The sequence below is a fragment of the Terrapene carolina genome, unplaced genomic scaffold (assembly GCF_002925995.2).
Source record: "Terrapene carolina triunguis isolate 2854851 unplaced genomic scaffold, T_m_triunguis-2.0 Scaffold96, whole genome shotgun sequence".
Taxonomy (NCBI): Eukaryota; Metazoa; Chordata; order Testudines; family Emydidae; genus Terrapene; species Terrapene triunguis.
In genome coordinates this window covers 72,863,684-72,883,574 of record NW_020664447.1, presented here as the reverse complement: position 1 = coordinate 72,883,574, position 19,891 = coordinate 72,863,684, and the positions used below count along the sequence as shown (strand labels likewise).

The 19,891-nt window shown below is 45.4% G+C and overlaps 1 protein-coding gene across 1 annotated transcript in view; it reads right to left on the bottom strand.

The window, feature by feature from the left end:
• RIN3 (Ras and Rab interactor 3) overlaps positions 1 to 19,891 on the bottom strand; it is a 102,966-nt gene that overhangs the window by 26,381 nt on the left and 56,694 nt on the right. Inside the window, exons 4-6 of the mRNA XM_026651482.1 lie at positions 18,093 to 18,165; positions 10,147 to 10,238; positions 1,213 to 2,691 (exon numbers count right to left, since the gene is read on the bottom strand). Of these exons, the coding sequence (XP_026507267.1) occupies positions 1,213 to 2,691; positions 10,147 to 10,238; positions 18,093 to 18,165 (1,644 nt within the window). The remainder of the gene's footprint in view (positions 1 to 1,212; positions 2,692 to 10,146; positions 10,239 to 18,092; positions 18,166 to 19,891) is intronic.

The following is a 19,891-nucleotide window of genomic DNA, read 5'->3' as shown; positions in this document are numbered from 1 at the left end:
TCACCTTCTACTTTACGGTTGGGTTTTGGTCTATTTATTCACTTCAAGGTCTGTCTTAACAATGCATATAATTGGCTGATGTTCACTGGTCTGCCTGCAACCCTGGATTTTATCTTTTGCAGCATCAATGCCTTGACATTTGGGGAAGTACAGGCTAGATGTCCAGAGAGAGAGAGAAGACAGGACTGCAGGACATGTCAGTCACCATTAATGGTATCCGGTCAAATGCCTTATGCAAGGAGGGATGGGTGTTTCCATTTTCCTTCATATAGGTGAATTCCTATGCCTGGGGGTACGGAATAAAGAGGTTCATGACCTGTCCAGATATGCAGATCAGGAGTGATTAAAAATCAAGATAACATTACAACATAAGTTCTTCTTAAACCAATGCTCAAGTTCTCAGGGTGGCCAGCAGGCCTTCCACTAACTGCCACAGCACAGAAATAGGGTGTGTGATTTTGCATCTGCACATATTTGCATGAGAAGGATTTTAAAGCTCTTTGTACTGTTCCCACAAATAAACCCTAAACTACTGCACGTCTTTGTACAAAGGCCACTGGCACAATATTCTCCAGGGAATTTTAAATTAAAAACTGTATTGTTAACAGTTATTCCCCTTGAACAGAAGTTGTGATTGAGGTAAAAATGAGGCGAGTGCTGTATTTGGGGTTAGGGCTGCCAGTGCAGCTCCAGTGTTCTTACTAGTTGTGGCGCATGGGGCAAGAATTCATGGCTTCTGCCTTTGGAAACAAACCATAACCTTGCCTTTCCCAGCGAATGTTCAGCTGCTAATACCTGAAATGGATGTCAGAGGTGGGGCAAAATTCTGCTTCCAGAGCTCCACGCTAATGTTTTACTTTGACTGGACCGTCTCAAGACATGGAGGTCCACAAAGAGCAGAACTTTGTAGCAGAGATCTGCTTCGTGGACCTGGTGGCTGCAGACAGAGCTTTTTGTGGAGCTTAGGAAAGATTATGCTTGTTCAGTTGAATCTCTATCTTAAAGCAATTTTGTTTGGGGGTTTTTTATTTGGTCTCCGGAGTTTTAATACTGCTACCCTGAATGCAGCCAATCCGAGAGCAGCTTTAGCCCACAGTATTTACATTTCATCAGGCATCTAACAATTTTATAAGGAAAAACTTTCTCTGTGTCACCATTACCCCCAAACCTCTAGAAATCCACCCCATGAAAAGAGTAAAATGTGAGCATTACCTACTTCTTCTTCTTTATAAACTGATGGATCTATGAGAGATTTCAGCTCTGTACTTTGTATTAAATAACTCTTCAGCTGAGTCATCATCATTCGAATTTCTTGTAGCATCTCTGTGCTGGAACTCTGTTTCGCCATCATCTCTAAACTGTACACTTTATAGTCCTGCACCAAATTGCCAAAGTAAGAATCCTTGTCCTGTGACAGCTCTACAATCTTCTTCTGCAGCTTTCTGTCAGCAGATAAGAAGACTGTGAAGACATTGGTGAGGCTTACAAAGGAGAGCCTCTGCTTGGCCTTGCACAAGATTACAGAACGTGTCTTTTTAATGGCAGGGCTGCTCAGTTGCTCTAGGTCATCCTCCGTGCTGCTTGTGGAGTAAGAATCAGGCTCAGAAGCAGAGGTCGGAGCCAATGCATTGCTTCCTGGACAGTCCAGGGAGGTATGAGAACCTTGAAGTTCAGATGAGCTAACAGATTTACAGCTAGCATCTGATTCATCCTGAGTGTGTTGGCAGGTGGCATCACCTTCTGGCTGTGGGCTATCCATGGATGAAGACTGTGCATTGTGTGTGTCTGGCTCTGCAATGTTTATTGGTTTCGAGTCGCAGGAGCTGGAAGCAGTCGGCAGCCGAGATAGCCTCTTCTTTCTTGGTGGTGGGACAGGGGGCACCTTTACGATTACCATGGGCTTCCTTTGGAGCTCATTCAAGTTCTCTTTTTCTGCAGCTTTGGGCTTTGCTTCCTGGCACTCTGATGTGGCTCTCTCAGTAATGGCAACAAGCATTTTTACTGTCTTTGTGCACTGAGAATCATTGCTCTCTGTACGAACATCCCATTCTTCTTGTGTCTGTTCCTCTTTCAGCATTTCACATTTTCCAGGCTTACCAACGCAGCTCTCTTCTGAAGCTCTTTCAGATGGCCGCCTCCTCGGAGGTATGGAGGGACGAGCACATTTCGGAGGGGCGGCTGATGATGGGTCACTGGATGAGTAGGGTTCTTTTCCCTTTTCTTCCTTACCTTTACTGCCCTCAATTTTCATTTCCTTAGTGCTCTTCCTCAGTTGCTGAAGAAGCAGCTGGTCCTCTTCACAGGCAGTCATGGAATCCTTAGATAGCTTTTCAGGTGGCTTCAGATCTTGACTGTGAGGAAGAGGAGGAGGTGGAGGGGGACGGTGAGGAGACCTCTTAGGATTTGGTGTGGTTGCACTACAGTGATCAGCGCTTGCACTGGAGCTCTTGTAAGGAGGTACATCCGGAGGAAGAGGATTGCTGCACTCCTCTATAAAAATAGGATTCACAAACCACAGCTTGTCATTTCCTATTGACAGCTCAATTTCACATGAACAGTGGTTTGTGCTACTTGCAAACTGCTGGCTAGACCTTAGATTATTCGTCTGGGCAGTTCTGAGGGCAGAGTCTTTCAGAGGCTGGGAAATCCCCCCTCCTGTTCTTCTGTGGTTTAAAGAAGAGTCCCAGAAGCCTGTCAAAAAATAATAGAGTGAGACAATGCCCTGAGAGAACGTTATCATGTCTGACAGGGTATGGGAAAACTACTTTGTATCAAAAGAAGTGATGCAAACTTTGAACCCAAGTCCACACTGGACCCAACCCTCTTAGGGGTTCAAACTCAGATGCAGCTGGGGAAAAAACAGAAATTTCACTAGAAAACTGTTCACAGTCCAACTGTTAGAAGCTCATCCAAAGAGAACCATTGACCTGATGAGGTTTGTCCATTGCTAAGTCTGAGGGCAATAGATAACAAATATGAAGCAATTAAAATAAAGTCTGTATGCCCCCTACCATGGTCATTGTCCTCAAAATATACCAGTAACCTTAGATAACTAAGGAAGGAGGGGGCATGACAGGGATGGGTGGGCATGGTGGAGCCGAGTTTCCCTACTCCAGGGCAGAAGTTAGAGCAGACCACCTGCTACTCTAATTCCATCATTGCCAAGCGGTCAAGACTCAGAGAGCTGGAGCATAGAATCAGATTGGATCAGACCCGTGTCCATACAGTCCGGTATCCTGACAGTGGCCAGCACCAGCTGTTTCGGGGAAAGTGTAAGAACCCTGCACACGTGGCATAATCTGCCCCATGCGTTTGGTTTTATCCTGGTCTCCAACAGTTGAAGACTGGTTAAACCCTGAAGCATGAAGGTTCCTATCCCTTCTGCAAGCTGTTGTTAGCATTAACTGTTATAACTCTGGGTATTCCTGCTATCCATAGAATGCCCGATCACTCTTTGAATCTTTCACTGAAACGGGCTCTCTGCCCAGCTCCACCACTGCAGCTCATGGCAGCGAAACAGAGTCTGGAGAATTCTGTGTATTGTTTTAAGGCATTAGACTGATGTATCAGACAACAGTTTAAATATTTCAATGTCACCTACACCTGATTGGCAGAGAAGCCATTGTTTCAGATGCAAGTGACTTTGACACCCTGAAAACCTGTCTTCAGTAAGTGTTTGTATACAAAAAAGGATTTAAGTGTTTTATAAGCATTTTTAGCATCAAATTTAACCTTTGACGGGATTCCCCTTCTCTCTGAGATAAATTCTCAGTCACTTGTATTAAAAGACCACCTAGCTGAAGAGACCACTTGTTTTTAGTCCTTTGTGTGGTTGCTCAGTACAGGTTTCACTGTATTCCCTATAGGAAGTATTAGGAAGCACAGGGACTACTGCAAATCCCTTATCTATTGATCTAAGGGAAAAAATGACACTTATTTGTAAGGGCACCCACTGTATGGCCTATGCACTCAGGAATCCCACATCCAACCCAAAGGCATGATAGGAAACACAGAGGTGGAGGATAGCTAGACACCAGAGCTAGTGCCAGGCTTAAGCAGTCTAAGCAATTGCTTAGGGCCCCAAGCAGTTCAAGGAGGCCCCCCTATTCACTTGCTATTATGTGTTGGGAGGGGGAGGGGCTAGCACTGCCTCTGCTATACACAGTAGATTAGAGTGGGGATCCATACATTTTATTTTACCCAGCCAGGACCCCTAACCATAGAACCGGTGCTCCTTGCACACTCCCAGTAGACAAGGCACATCACTGCGTCACCAAGGGAAGCCAACTGGCCATTCTAGGAATGGAAGCAATGGCCGGGGGTGCAGATCCTGCAAACACGGGCTATCAGACACAATGCTCATTCTGCCAGGAGAAGTCCCATTCATGTGACTGGAACTGCTCCCAGCAGCGGGTGCTATGCCTGCGGCAAGGCTTTCAGGCCTGTGCCCTCAGTGGTAAATTCTGAGGGCCAAAGCGTCCTCTCAGTTACACCAGCATAACCCCCTTAAGCTTCAGCTGAGGGTGGAACAGAAGAGCCTTTGGCCAGGAATCAGTGAAATACCTCTTGAGTTCATTTTGAGTTTCAGTATATAAGGGCCGGTTCACCAGGGAAGATAATGGAGCAAGTAATTAAGGAAATCATCTGTAAACACTTGGAAGGTGGTAAGGTGATAGGAAATAGCCAGCATGGATTTGTAAAGAACAAATCATGTCAAACTAATCTGATAGCTTTCTTTGATAGGATAACGAGTCTTGTGGATAAGGGAGAAGCGGTGGATGTGGTATACCTAGACTTCAGTAAGGCATTTGATACAGTCTCGCATGATATTCTTATCGATAAACTAGGCAAATACAACTTAGATGGGGCTACTATAAGGTGGGTGCATAACTGGCTGGATAACCGTACTCAGAAAGTAGTTATTAATGGTTCCCAATCCTGCTGGAAAGGTATAACGAGTGGGGTTCCGCAGGGGTCTGTTTTGGGACCGGCTCTGTTCAATATCTTCATCAACGACTTAGATATTAGCATAGAAAGTACGCTTATTAAGTTTGCAGATGATACCAAACTGGGAGGGATTGCAACTGCTTTGGAGGATAGGGTCAAAATTCAAAATGATCTGGACAAATTGGAGAAATGGTCTGAGGTAAACAGGATGAAGTTTAATAAAGACAAATGCAAAGTGCTCCACTTAGGAAGGAACAATCAGTTTCACACATACAGAATGGGAAGAGACTGTCTAGGAAGGAGTATGGCAGAAAGGGATCTAGGGGTTATAGTGGACCACAAGCTAAATATGAGTCAACAGTGTGATGCTGTTGCAAAAAAAGCAAACGTGATTCTGGGATGCATTAACAGGTGTGTTGTGAGCAAGACACGAGAAGTCATTCTTCCGCTCTACTCTGCGCTGGTTAGGCCTCAGCTGGAGTATTGTGTCAACCTCTGGGCACCACATTTCAAGAAAAATGTGGAGAAATTGGAGAGGGTCCAGAGAAGAGCAACAAGAATGATTAAAGGTCTAGAGAATATGACCTATGAAGGAAGGCTGAAAGAATTGGGTTTGTTTAATTTGGAAAAGAGAAGACTGAGAGGGGACATGATAGCAGTTTTCAGGTATCTAAAAGGGTGTCATAAGGAAGTGGGAGAAAACTTGTTCATCTTAGCCTCTAAGGATAGAACAAAAAGCAATGGGCTTAAACTGCAGCAAGGGAGGTTTAGGTTGGACATTAGGAAAAAGTTCCTAACTGTCAGGGTGGTTAAACACTGGAATAAATTGCCTAGGGAGGTTGTGGAATCTCCATCTCTGGAGATATTTAAGAGTAGGTTAGATAAATGTCTATCAGGGATGGTCTAGACAGTATTTGGTCCTGCCATGAGGGCAGGGAACTGGACTCGACCTCTCGAGGTCCCTTCCAGTCCTAGAGTCTATGAATCTATGAAAAACCCCTGCCTTACCCCACTTTCACACCATAGTAACGCCTTTGATTTCACCTGAGGCAACTTCAGCCACCATCAGGCTCGCACACATGATGTAGCCGCACCAGTGCTAACAATGCAATTGTTCTTTCTTTCCATTTGTCATGTGCTGCTCAAAACCCTCTGGTACCTCCCATCCGCAGCACTGTTTCTTACAGTGAAGCTTCTGGATGTCAGCTTATGGTCCTCTATAGGGACCCTCACGACCTACTGCGAACACGATCAAGCTACTGCTTTAGCCCATCAAGGACTGGGCTGGTGTCTGGGACAAATTTTGGTTTATAAGCATGTCACAGTATTTTCTTACTCAGGAAAGCTGACACTACAGTCACTTCATATTGTGATTTCCTACCATGGGAGAGATGCTGATGAACTGGACATGTCTGTCTTGAAATAAACAAACACACATTGTCGGGGGGCAGTTGAACTGTTTGAGAACAAATTAAACTAACAACTGCAAGAACATGACCACGTTTGCTTTTTTTCATTTGGCATCACCTAGTCCAGGGGTCATCAACCTGCGGCACGTGGGCTGATTTTTAGTGATTTTTAGCCCCGCTCAGCCCACTGCCGGCCTGGATTACAGAACCCCAGACCAGCAGCAGGATGAGCCGCTCAGCCCGCTGCCGGTCTGGAGTTCCGGCCGCCGGCCCCTTGCCAGCCGGGGTCCCGGCCGCCGGCCCTGCTCATCCCACTGCCGGCCTGGATTACAGAACCCCAGACCAACAGCAGGATGAGCCGCTCAGCCCGCTGCCGGTCTGGGGTTCCGTCTGCCACCCATGCTGCCGGTCTGGCACGCAAAACCTTTTACTGGCACACAAAACCTTAAATTAATGAAGACTTGGCACACCACTTCCCAAAGGTTGCGGACCCCTGACCTAGTCTAATACCCTGCTTCCAAGAAAAGCAAATGGGGCACAGTTCTCTTTAAATTGTTTAACTCCACTGCACGTCAGCAAATGCAGCACAGTGGAATTTGCTTATCTAGGCAGCAGGATGGAGTTACAGCATCTTGTGGGTCGAGGAAGTGACAGGCACGTCATGGATCAGCCTATGAAAGGGGAAGCTGATGATCTTTCTCAGTAAATACACAGATGAGGCACTATGCAGAAAACCCAGAGCTAGGCACCCAGGCTGAATAGCCTGGGTACGCATTGGGCAGATGCTGGAGTTAAAATGGGAGAGGAATTCTTTTCCCAAAGTAACAGGGCTACACACAGCTGCCTCCTAGAAGCTGTTCCGGGGCAATAAATATTCCCTCCCATTGAAGAAAGAATAGGATGATCTACTCCCACTCCTCTCTCCTGGCACATCCATAAACCTACATCTTCCCACCCACAGCCTGCTGCCAAGTGGGTCTGCATTGCACACAGGGGTAGGCTCCTCCTGTGCTGCCCTCCAATCCACCTCCCAACACATTTAGAAGGGCTGGGTTTTCCTCTGTCTTCTCAGTGATGCGCCAGTTAAAGGGGGATTCTTTTTTTGATGAATCCTCTTTTAAAACCACATTTCAGTGCTCTACACCTTATACTCTTTGACCTTTTGTGTAATAACCAGATCCTGAAAAGGGCAATCTAGCTTGCAGGGGGACATCTAATTTCTGTCCCATGAAAATACATAACACTTTTGGAGGAAGTGGAAACTGACATAATAGACTTTCAAATACTGCCAGCTTTCCTTCTGGAAGAAAAAAAGTGGCTGCTACCTAGCACAATCTGTCTGTATAGATTAGATTTTGTTTTAAGAAGCAATAAACCCAATCCTAAATATTTCATCCTCTTTGACTTTGCTGAGATGTCATAGAGCTCTAAGGAGCTCTGGAGATTTAGCATCCCTTCTAGGCAACTGTATACTACAGGAAGTTCTTTGTCTTCAGAAACTTCACTGGGATCCAGTTCACAATTTCAGATGCCATCCCTCTATTGCAGGGGTTGGCAACCTTTCAGAAGTGCTGTGCCGAGTCTTCATTTATTCACTCTAATTTAAGGTTTCGTGTGCCAGTAATACATTTTAACATTTTTAGAAGGTGTTTTTCTATAAGTCTGTAATATATAACTAAACTATTGTTGTATGTAAAGTAAATAAGGTTTTTAAAATGTTTAAGAAGCTTCATTTAAAATTAAATTAAAAGGCAGAGCCCCCCGGACCAGTGGCCAGGATCCAGGCAGCGTGAGTGCCACTGAAAATCAGCTTGTGTGCCGCCTTTGGCACGTGTGCTATAGGTTGCCTACCCCTGCTCTATTGCCATCATCACGGTGGAAAGAAGAGGACGAAAAAGATCTCAGCTTGCTTTTTTGAAAAGCAGCTACTAATTTTGGCTGCCTCTGTTTCTGGGGCCCCAATTTGAGACACTTTAAAGAGGCCTCATTTTCAGAAGCTGCTGAGTACCTGCCCTCTGAAAATCAGGGTCCTTACAATGTCTCAGGTTGGGCTCCCAGAAATTGCAGCTCCCAAAATCACAAGCCATTTTTGAAAATGTAGGTGAAATTTTATCTTTTGTTATAACGTTGAGCTGCAAAGTAGCATTTTCTGAACATTCAGTATTGGCTGGATACCCAGAGCCAAGGGCGTTTGGACAAAGGCAAAACTCAAAGCAATAATGGGGGATCCTGAAACTTGAGGGAACCTGCTGGCTAAATTCATCAAAGCTGATATGAATTGAAACTGGTGGGTTTTGCCCAGCCCTACTTGGAAATATAATACAGAATATCGAAAAACAGATGTGAAAACTCCCAAGTGATTCTATAGCATTAATGACAAATTAGGTCAATACAGATTTCAGTTCCTTTCATTGGATATTGTAATGGGAGACTATTAAAAATATTGTGTGCAGAATAAAGCATTCATATATATATTTATTTGACAGAAAGCACCAAGCTACATAATTTTTCTGCTACATTAGTTCATGCAGAAAAAACAATGGGAGGAACTATCTTGCTGAGTACAGTAACTGAGCAAACAAGGGTTACATCACTTCATTAAACATATCAGACACTAGCTTCACCATGGATATAAAAGAAGCTACAGGTGTAATCTCAAAGAAAAGTCAAAGCTCATCTGGTTCAAAGAGCAGAAGAAAAGTTGAACAGGAAACTAGTGTTAGAGCTGGTTGTTAGATGCAACATTTGACTTAACTGGAGTGGGTTTAGTGGCAAGGAATCAGAGTGGCTTAGCCAGAGGCCCAGTTCAGTTAACAGAACACAGAACTTAGTGGGGAAACAAAATGAGCAAAGTGCATGTGTACAACTATTATCTAAGGCACTAAGATTTTGAACAATCATTTACAGCAAAAAGTAGAGATGGAAGAGTCATAAAAAAATCTGTGTTACGCTCTAGACCTAATTTTTTGGGTTGATCAGTTACCTGGAGAGCACCAAGTTCATGCACCTTGAAGCCACCAAGGATTAACTCCGAGGCGAAGTAATGAAAGCAGGTCAGCTTTATACATCAACATAAATGAAGATGGTGCTTAATCAGCAAATTGGCACTGGTCTGATATCCTCCAAATGACATTATTTTTCAGAATGGCACCATTCAAGGTAGCAGTGGGTCACTAGTTTGGAGGTGGGTCAAGTAGTCAAAAAATACCTAATCTTCTGAAGACTCTGTCCCAGCTGAAGCTTGACCCAAGTAATCAAAAGCAGATAAACTCTACCACTTGGTGAGTGACCCATCCACAATGGTCATTGCAGTTCCCATGAGTCCTGAGAGATTAATCCAAATGTAGAGGCTTTACAGCTCATAATTCTTTTTTCCCCCAGTCACTTAAGAACAGGGAAAAGATTGTGAGGTGATGAACTGCTGGAGTGTGAGGGTGTTTTTAGCTTTTCATTTGCCTGGATTGCCAGTTATTTTGAATATTTGCCCATTATGCTGAATGGCACTGATGCATGTTAGTTATGTTGGAGTGTCCTTTAGTGTGGGTATTTCTACATTATACCCTGGGCACCTAAAAAAGGGCCTGGACAGGTGCCCTTTTTTAGTGTGTCTGTATAAAAGAAAAGAAAATCCATCTCCCCTGCATTTAGGCTTCTCTACCTGTTCTGAGAGCAGCACAAAGCGGTTGTACTGCCTCTCCTATCCACCAGCCATGACAATCCTTAACTGCTTTCAAGTTACCAGGTTCCCGTGAGCTTGTGTAAACCTCAAGCTGTTTCACAGAAGACTTACCTATCCCCAGGCTCGCAATGGTTTCGAGGTCTGCAAAGCTATTGGCCTCCAGTATTGCTTGAGGCAGCCTGAGTGTGAAGGGCAGCAAATCCCTGTGAAAATAAATAAAGCAAAAAACCCAACCATTAGGAACTCAGAGTTTTGCAGTTTGATTTTAGAGATCTGATTTGCTAGCAATTCTAGCTCTATTCTGACAGGTGTGGAGGGCCCTTAATGCCACTAAAGCAGCACAGCTGCACCAGTGCAATCCCCAAGCTCAGACAAGGAAAGCTGCAAGATGCACTGGCTGAGATTACTCTGGTCTCAAGCAGATTCTCAGCCCCAGTGAGGCTGCTTTGGGCCAGGCTGGTGGCTTCATCTCGGTTTCTTCCATGCTAAAGGAGGGATAAGGATACTCACCCCCCGGGCCACTCTGAGGCTAAATGCTTGCAATGTTTGTAAAACACAAAGAGACCTTTGGATGGAAAGTGTTATGATAGAATCATAGTGTTACAAGGGACCGCAAGTCTAACCCCCTATAGCACTTCAGTACTTAGACTGTAGGTTCTTTGGAGCAGGGACCATCTTTTTGTTCTGTATTTGTACAGTTCCTAGCACAGTGGGGGCCTGGCCCATTAGTAGGGGCTCCTAGGTGCTACTGCAGTATAAATAATAAAGAATAATAAGTATGTACAAAGTTATTAATTAATACTTATAATTAGAATTATCGTGAGGTAACAGACTTTACTCTATCACTTTTCTCATCTCTTCCTACTCTGCCTCCCTCCTTTACATAAAATCAGAGCTTAACATATTTTAGATTCTAAATAGCAAGGTAGGATTATGGAATAGGGTCTGGCTACACTGAGTGACGTGACAGTGAGCGACTGGTGAAGGATCAGCTGGGCAGTGGGAAACTGGCTGTTTTCATCAGTTGTCTATTCCCAGACTTTCTAACATTTGGGATTTTGGAAGGTGTAGAATTTTTATAAGGAAAATGTGACGGGTGTTAGCTGGATTCCACTGAAATACACCTTCACTCTGAGTTCTATGGTAATGATGCTTTTGGGATCGCTACGAATTGTTTAGGTTTGCTCCTTGTCTAACAATAATTTGCTATGCTGTCTCTCCCTACTCCCCATCCTAACAAGGCCCTTCAAAGTCAATAATAAAATTAACAAGACAGTGAAGAGCTGGGTCTGGATGGCGTTATGTGTGAAAAAGCTTAGCTAACCGTTCTGCAAGCAGCAGGAAACCCTATTTAGAAAAACTAACCACATGACTGGATGGTCTCTATTTAAAAAAAACTGTATGACTTTGCAATTCTGAGAAGGTCCCGTGTGTTGGTAGATGAACCTACTGTGAACTGCCTTCCTCCTTACAAAAGGGTGTATATTTTGCTGACTGAAATGCACACGCCATGGCTTGTTAGGAGTGCTAGTGATGATAATGTAGTATTCAGGCCTGTATATTTGCCTGAGATAGAATTTTGGGTCTTGTTTGCCCATTTAACTTTTGATATTTTTATATTCTTACTAATATGTGTGAACAAAGAACAAAGACAGTGTGTGGTACATGTGCCCACAAGCAGATGGGGTGAGAAGAGATAAGAAATGGAGCTAAAGTGTTGCTGGGTAAAGTGGGAGTTTAATATACGAGCGCACACTTGAAGGACAATCCTGCCTCAACTCCTCTCCCGAGATAAGGTCATGCAACCAGTCGGGAGGGGCGAGGGGGATGGGGGAAAGGTATAAGAAACACTAAAAGCCAAAGAAATGCCTGTCCCTGACTGAAGCACAACCTCACTCCTTACCCCTCTTATGGGATACAAAAGAGGTGGTACTGAAGCCTCCAGACCCAAGACCCTCCAAAACGGAACATGACCATAAATTGTAAGGGATGGGACCAAGGGCATGCACTACAGGTATAATTATGCCTGTTAAGGAAGGGAAAGGGGACACAGTGAAGGCTCTGCAGCATACAGAGCTATGGATATGCTTGCTTGATTAATCCCAATAAATATTGCATTGCCTGCACTTCGGACTTCTGGTCTTCTGCTTTCTGTCTGTGTGACAAGAACCAGGGGAGGGAGAAGGGAAAGCCCTTAACATGGCTATTATGTGCATCGCTGAGCACTTAATTGTGTAACTATTTTTAATAAACTGAGTTTATGTTTGGATCTCTTTGCATGGAAAAAATTTTGGTGTAAAAGAGGAACAGAGTGTGAGCCACTGGCCTTCTCTTATTCTGTTATTCGTATGGGTGTGGGGTATGTGGGAATTGGCTTCATTTTTTATTTAGGTAAATATTTGTTACTTGGAAAATACCAAGAAATGAAACCCCTAGAAAAAATCTATTTTATTCACTAGCTGGGCTGCCACCAAGTCACCCATTCACCTACAGGTACTAATTTAGTGGTTCGAGGTAATTTAGCCACCATGCCAGAACAGACTTAGCTTTCTCCTGAGCAGAGGCTCTCAGCTATGATAAATTGTTTCCAGTTATTTATAGATTACTATTTACTAGAGTCTGAGCAGAGGTCACACAACTCATCAGCACTCGGGAGCATATGCTGGACTCTTACAAACTCCCAGCACTGGAGGCCAGTGCTTAATAGCCTTTGTTTTAATCTAGTGCTGTCAGAAAATTATTTCCCGTTTACCTTCTCTTATCTGAAAGCAATCTCTGAAATTAGTAGAAACATCAAGAGCATAGGTTACATTCAGTAATATCATTTATAAAAGGAACTAAGAGAAACATTTTCCTCTTTGTTGGGGATGTACATTTTTAGCTGCGATAGGTGTTACTAGATTTGCAACGCAGAAGTGAGCTGAGTTGTCTTTTTCTTTTTTCCAGTGGATCATACGATTATAGACTCTGCACTAAGGCTGTTTACACCACTCTGGCAGTGTAAGTGTCCTTAAATGTACCTTATGGCTCTTTTACACAGCCCAAGCAGTGTAAAGTAGCTTTAGGATAAATGAAAATCAGACCTCTCTTAAAATGTGAATAATCACTGTAAGGGTCACGTTCTTTGCACCAGGAATGACAGCATAGTGGATCACAAGCTAAATATGAGTCAACAGTTTAATGCTGTTGCAAAAAAAGCAAACATCATTCTGGGATGTATTAGCAGGACTATTGTAAGCAAGACACGAGAAGTAATTCTTCCGCTCTACTCCACGCTGATAAGGCCTCAACTGTATTGTGCCCAGTTCTGGGCACCACATTTCAGGAAAGATGTGGACAAATTGGAGAAAGTCCAGAGAAGAGCAACAAAAATGATTAAAGGTCTAGAAAACATGACCTATGAGAGAAGATTGAAAAAATTGGGTTTGTTTAGTCTGGAGAAGAGAAGACCGAGCGGGGACATGATAACAGTTTTCAAGTACATAACTGGTTGTTACGAGGAGGAGGGAGAAAAATTGTTCTTCTTAACATCTGAGGATAGGACAAGAAGCAATGGGCTTAAATTGCAGTAAGGGCAGTTTAGGTTGGACACTAGGAAAAACTGTCAGGGTGGTTAAGCACTGGAATAAATTGCCTAGGTAGGTGTGGAATCTCCATCATTGGGGATTTTTAAGAGCAGGTTGGACAAACACCTGTTAGGGATCGTCTAGACCAGGGGTGGGCAAACTTTTTGGCCTGAGGGCCACACTGGGGTTCTGAAACTGTATGGGGGGCTGGATAGGGAAGGCTGTGCCTCCCCAAACAGCCTGGCCCCCACCCCCTATCCGCCCCTCCCACTTCCCCCCCCCGAGTCCCCGACCCATCCAACACCCCTGCTCCTTGTCCCCTGACTGCCCCCTCCTGGGACCCCCCACCCCTAACCACCCCCCCGGGACTCCACCCCCTATCCAACCCCCCTGCTCCCTGTACCCTGACTGCCCCGACTCCTATACACACCCCCGCCCCCTGACAGGCCCCCCGGGACTCCCACGCCTATCCAACCACCCCCTGTTCCCTGACTGTCCCCTGGCGGCTCGGCGAGCTGAGGCTGCGGGGGGGGGGGGCAACAGGGGAGGGGCCGGGGGTTAGCCTCCCTGCCGGGAGCTCAAGGGCTGGGCAGGAGGGTGCCACGGGCCGGATGTGGCCCGTGGGCCACAGTTTGCCCACCTCTGGTCTAGATAATACTTAGTCCTGTCTTGAGTGCAGGGGACTGAACTAGATGACCTCTCGAGGTTCCTTCCAATTCTATGATTCTATGATTTAAGTCGAATTTAAAACTCAACTACATGAAGTAGGAGTAGGATGCTCAGATTGTCACAGCGATATGGTTGGCATAAAAGTATAGATTAGATTAGACTGGATTACTATAGATGCATAGGCTAGGTTACTCAGGGATTCCATCAGAGAGGGCCTGGACCTGCTGAAATGGACAAGATGTCACAACAAGTCTTTTCCAGCTCTAGCATCTACACAGTATATTTTGAATTTCTCTCTCTAAATAAATGCCTGCTGTTAACTCTTCTCTCTTGCGATATTTTTTTGTTTAATGCTGGTGAATTAATAGAATCATAGAATATCAGGTTGGAAGGGACCTCAGGAGGTCATCTAGTCCAACCCACTGCTCAAAGCAGGACCAACCCCAACTAAATCAATAAAAATAACCCAGGTAACATTGAGACTTCTATCTCCATCTGGATTAGATTCAGATTCCTCTAAAGTGGAAGGAATAGTTTATTAGTCCAAACTTCCAGCATGGAATATCTAAACCAAAGTCTGTCCTCAGGCTTGCAGAATTTAATCTCAGGTCCTGTCTGCTCTATATGTACATTAATGATTCCATGGCACTTTTTGTAACAGTAGGTTAACCGTGACACCTTTCACCAAAAATTCCCTTGCCCAACTACTGTGCAGCATGCTATGGACCAGCTGTGGGCCCAAATCCTACAGAATTTAGACAAAACTTCCAGGGAATCATAGAATCATAGAATATCAGGGTTGGAAGGGACCTCAGGAGGTCATCTAGTCCAACCCCCTGCTCAAAGCAGAACCAATCCCCAACTAAATCATCCCAGCCAGGGCTTTGTCAAGCCTGACCTTAAAAAACTCTAAGGAAGGAGATTCCACCACCTCCCTAGGTAACCCATTCCAGTGCTTCACCACCCTCCCAGTGAAAAAGTTTTTTCCAATATCCAACCTAAACCTCCCCCACTGCAACTTGAGACCATTACCCCTTGTTCTGTCATCTGCTACCACTGAGAACAGTCTAGATCCATCCTCTTTGGAACCCCCTTTCAGGTAGTTGAAAGCAGCTATCAAATCCCCCCTCATTCTTCTCCTCTGCGGACTAAACAATCCCAGTTCCCTCAACCTCTCCTCATAAGTCATGTGCTCCAGACCCCTTATTTTTGTTGCCCTCCGCTGGACTCTTTCCAATTTTTCCACATCCTTCTTGTAATGTGGGGCCCAAAACTTGACACAGTACTCCAGATGAGGCCTCACCAATGTTGAATAGAGGGGAATGATCACGTCCCTCGATCTGCTGGCAATGCCCCTACTTATACAGCCCAAAATGCCATTAGCCTTCTTGGCAACAAGGGCACACTGTTGACTCCTATCCAGCTTCTCGTCCACTGTAACCCCTAGGTCCTTTTCTGCAGAACTGCTGCCTAGCCATTCGGTCCCTAGTCTGTAGCAGTGCATGGAATTTTTCCGTCCTAAGTGCAAGACTCTGCACTTGTCCTTGTTGAACCTTATCAGATTTCTTTTGGCCCAATCCTCTAATTTGTCTAGGTCACTCTGGACCCTATCCCTACCCTCCAGCATATCTACCACTCCTCCCAGTTTAGTGTCATATGCAAACTTGCTGAGGGTGCAGTCCACGCCATCCTCCAGATCATTAATGAAGATATTGAACAAAACCGACCGCAGGACCAACTCTTGGGGCACTCCGCTTGATACCGGCTGCCAACTAGACATGAAGCCATTGATCACTACCCATTGAGCCCGACGATCTAGCAAGCTTTCTATCCACCTTATAGTCTATTCATCCAGCCCATAATTCTCTAACTTGCTGGCAAGAATACTGTGGGAGACCGTATCAAAAGCTTTGCTAAAGTCAACACATCCACTGCTTTCCCCTCATCCACAGAGGCAGTTATCTCGTCATAGAAGGCAATTAGGTTAGTCAGGCATGACTTGCCCTTGGTGAATCCATGCTGACTGTTCCTGATCACTTTCCTCGCCTCTAAGTGCTTCAGAATTGATTCCTTGAAGACCTGCTCCATGATTTTTCCAGGGACTGAGGTGAGGCTGACTGGCCTGTAGTTCCCCGGATCCTCCTTTTTTAAAGATGGGCACTACATTAGCCTTTTTCCAGTCATCCGGGACCTCTCCGGATCGCCACGAGTTTTCAAAGATAATGGCCAATGGCTCTGCAATCACATCCGCCAACTCCTTTAGCACCCTCGGATGCAGCGCATCCAGCCCCATGGACTTGTGCTCGTCCAGCTTTTCTAAATAGTCCCGAACCACTTCTTTCTCCACAGAGGGCTGGTCACCTCCTCCCCATGCTGTGCTGCCCAGTGCAGAAGTCTGGGAGCTTGACCTTGTTCGTGAAGACAGAGGCAAAAAAAGCATTGAGTACATTAGCTTTTTCCACATTCTCTGTCACTAGGTTGCCTCCTTCATTCAGTAAGGGGCCCACACTTTCCTTGACTTTCTTCTTGTTGCTAACATACCTGAAGAAACCCTTCTTGTTACTCTTAACATCCCTTGCAACTCCAAGTGTGATTTGGCCTTCCTGATTTCACTCCTGCATGCCTGAGCAATATTTTTATACTCCTCCCTGGTCATTTGTCCAATCTTCCACTTCTTGTAAGCTTCTTTTTTGTGTTTAAGATCAGCAAGGATTTCACTGTTAAGCCAAGCTGGTCGCCTGCCATATTTACTATTCTTTCTACACATCAGGATGGTTTGTTCCTGAAACCGCAATAAGGATTCTTTAAAATACAGCCAGCTCTCCTGGACTCCTTTCCCCCTCATGTTATTCTCCCAGGGGATCCTGCCCATCAGTTCCCTGAGGGAATCAAAGTCTGCTTTTCTGAAGTCCAGGGTCCTTTCTTCCTTGTGTCAGGATCCTGAACTCGACCATCTCATGGTCACTGCCTCCCAGGTTCCCATCCACTTTTGCTTTCCCTACTAATTCTACACGGTTTGTAAGCAGCAGATCAAGAAGAGCTCTGCCCCTAGTTGGTTCCTCCAGCACTTGCACCAGGAAATTGTTCACTACACTTTCCAAAAACTTCCTGGATTGTCTGTGAAGTCAGTGGGAGTTATGTTTGTAATGACTAAGGACAGCTCTGTAGGAATAACTAGAGTCTGAAAGCCAAAAGTGTAGCAGAGCTTTTAGAGATGGGAACACAGTCTGTGAGCATCCTATCCCTAAACACCGGGGAAGTTTGGATCTGGTCTCAGACCTGGACCTGAATCTTGTGACTGGGCCTCTCTGCATAATGGTCTGAACTCCAAAATCTGGGGAAGTATGAATTCAAATCTGGGCCAGAACTTCACAATGTGGGCTAATCTCAAATTAATTTTCAATGACAATATTCTCACCCCGTCATCCCATCTTCCTCTTTTAAAAGGAGGAAGAACAAAAGAACAATGTTTGCATTTCTAAGGCCAAATATTGCTCTTTGTGTTACCGGTGTGAATCACTGAAGTCAATGGAGTTACCCTGACAACAAAACCTTCCCCCCTGCTCTGCAATTGAAGCTGTGCACATAAGGAAAGCAGAAAGATCATTTAAGAATTGGTTACTTTGCATGCTCTTAAATATGACATTAGTTCACACAGGAAACTTGCATTTATAGACCAAGCTGTCCTTCCTTCTGTTCTATGCAAGCCCTCACGTCAAATATAGAACCACCACCACAAGAGCAAAAACCAGTTCAGGCCATGGTGTTACCCCCAGCCAGGCGTGAACCAATCCCTCTATGAACTCAAGGAGTCCAACTTACCTACTGACACAGTAGAACGCTACCAGTTTGAAGATGTCCTCAAACACTAGAACAGATCCTTCCAGGTACAGTACTGATGAGAAAAAAAGAAAAGTATTCAGTGACTGCTCTCACTGAGCCCTGTGGGGAAAAAGTTGGATGGGTTTGACGCTCACTCATCTGAGGGTAAGTGGTTTCCTAGCCATCATTTAGATTAGTACAAACGGCAGAGAACTGGCTTCAGATGGCATATTGCAAAAAGATTTTTCAGGGAAGCAGAAGAGGGATGATGACCCAGCATAACTTAATATTAGTTAATTTAGAGGAAGTCGATGTATTATGATTATAATAGAAACAGTGGGATGAAAAAATAGATCACAGCCAAACACACTTTGTTCTAGTTAAATCTGTCACTGACAGATGGAAGTTTTGGAACATATATGTGGCTGTTCTCATTTGCATGTTTCTCTTCCCACATCTACATGTGTGTTTGTCTGGATGGGAAAAGCATTTTGAAGTTAAAAATGCAAATAATTATTTTTCTGCTGTATGTGTCTCTGATAGGGTTGCCAGGAGTCTGGTTTTCGATGGGAACGCCTGGTCAAAAAGGGACCCTGTCGGCTCTGGTCAGGATTGCTGACTGGGCCGTTAAAAGTCCAGTCGGCGGTGCAGCGGGGTTAAGGCAGGCTCTCTGCCTGCCCTGGCTCCACATGGCTCCTCCTAGTGGCCGGCATGTCCCTGCGGCCCCTAGGCGGAGGGACAATCAGGGAAGCTCTGCCCCGAGCGCCAGCTCCACAGCGCCCATTGGCCACCTGCGGGCACGGGCAGCGCGTACCATGCATAGCCAGCTGGCTGCCCCTGTGCCTAGGAGCTGGACATGATGGCTGCTTCCAGGAGCCGCGCGGAGCCAGGGCAGACGGGGAGCCTGCCTTAGCCCCACTGCGCTGCAGATCAGAAGCCACCTGAGGTAAGTGCCACCTGGCTGGGGCCTGCATCCCGAACCCCCTCCCACGCCCCTGCCCAGGTCAGAACCCCCTCCTGGACCCTGCACCCCACACCCCCTCCTGCACCCTAACTCCCTGCCCCAGCCCTGAGCCCCCTCCCACACCCAAACTCCCTCCTGGAGCCCGCACCCCAACCTTCTCCCGCACCCCAACCCCCTGCCCCATCCCAGTGAAAGTGAGTGAGGGTGGGGGAGAGTGAGCGACAGGGGGGGGGGATGGAGCAAGTGAGGGCAGGGCCTCAGGGAAGGGGCAGGGCAGGGGCGGAGCAAGGGTGTTCAGTTTTGTGTGATTACAAAGTTGGCAACCGTAGTGTGTCAGTATATTTCTACCTTTCTGTATATGCCTTTCTCTGTGTATTTTACAATGGGAGAGATTTGTTTTTAATGATTGAAGAGAGTATACATTTTTGTTGCAAAGATTCTTTAAGGCTTCCTCCATCATAGAAATATATACTAGAGTGTTTTGCAGTAATAGTGCAAAATACTTACGTCATTGCAGAGGTTTTGGCCATTACCATGTAACAATACAAACAATAATGGCCAAAACCTCTGTATCAACTATATATATTTATATCCATCTTGGGCTACCAGTAAATGCTATGCCCACTGCATAGGTGCTGGAACTAGGGGTGCCAGGGTGCAGCTGCACCCCCTGGCTTGAAGTGGTTTCCATCATACACAGGGTTTACAGGGGGTTCAATGGCACTCAGCATCCCCACTATACATAGATTAATGCTACAATCTTACAAATAGTGTGTGTGTGTGTGTGTGTGTGTGTGTGTGTGTGTGTGTGTGTGTGTGTGTGTGTGTGTGTGTG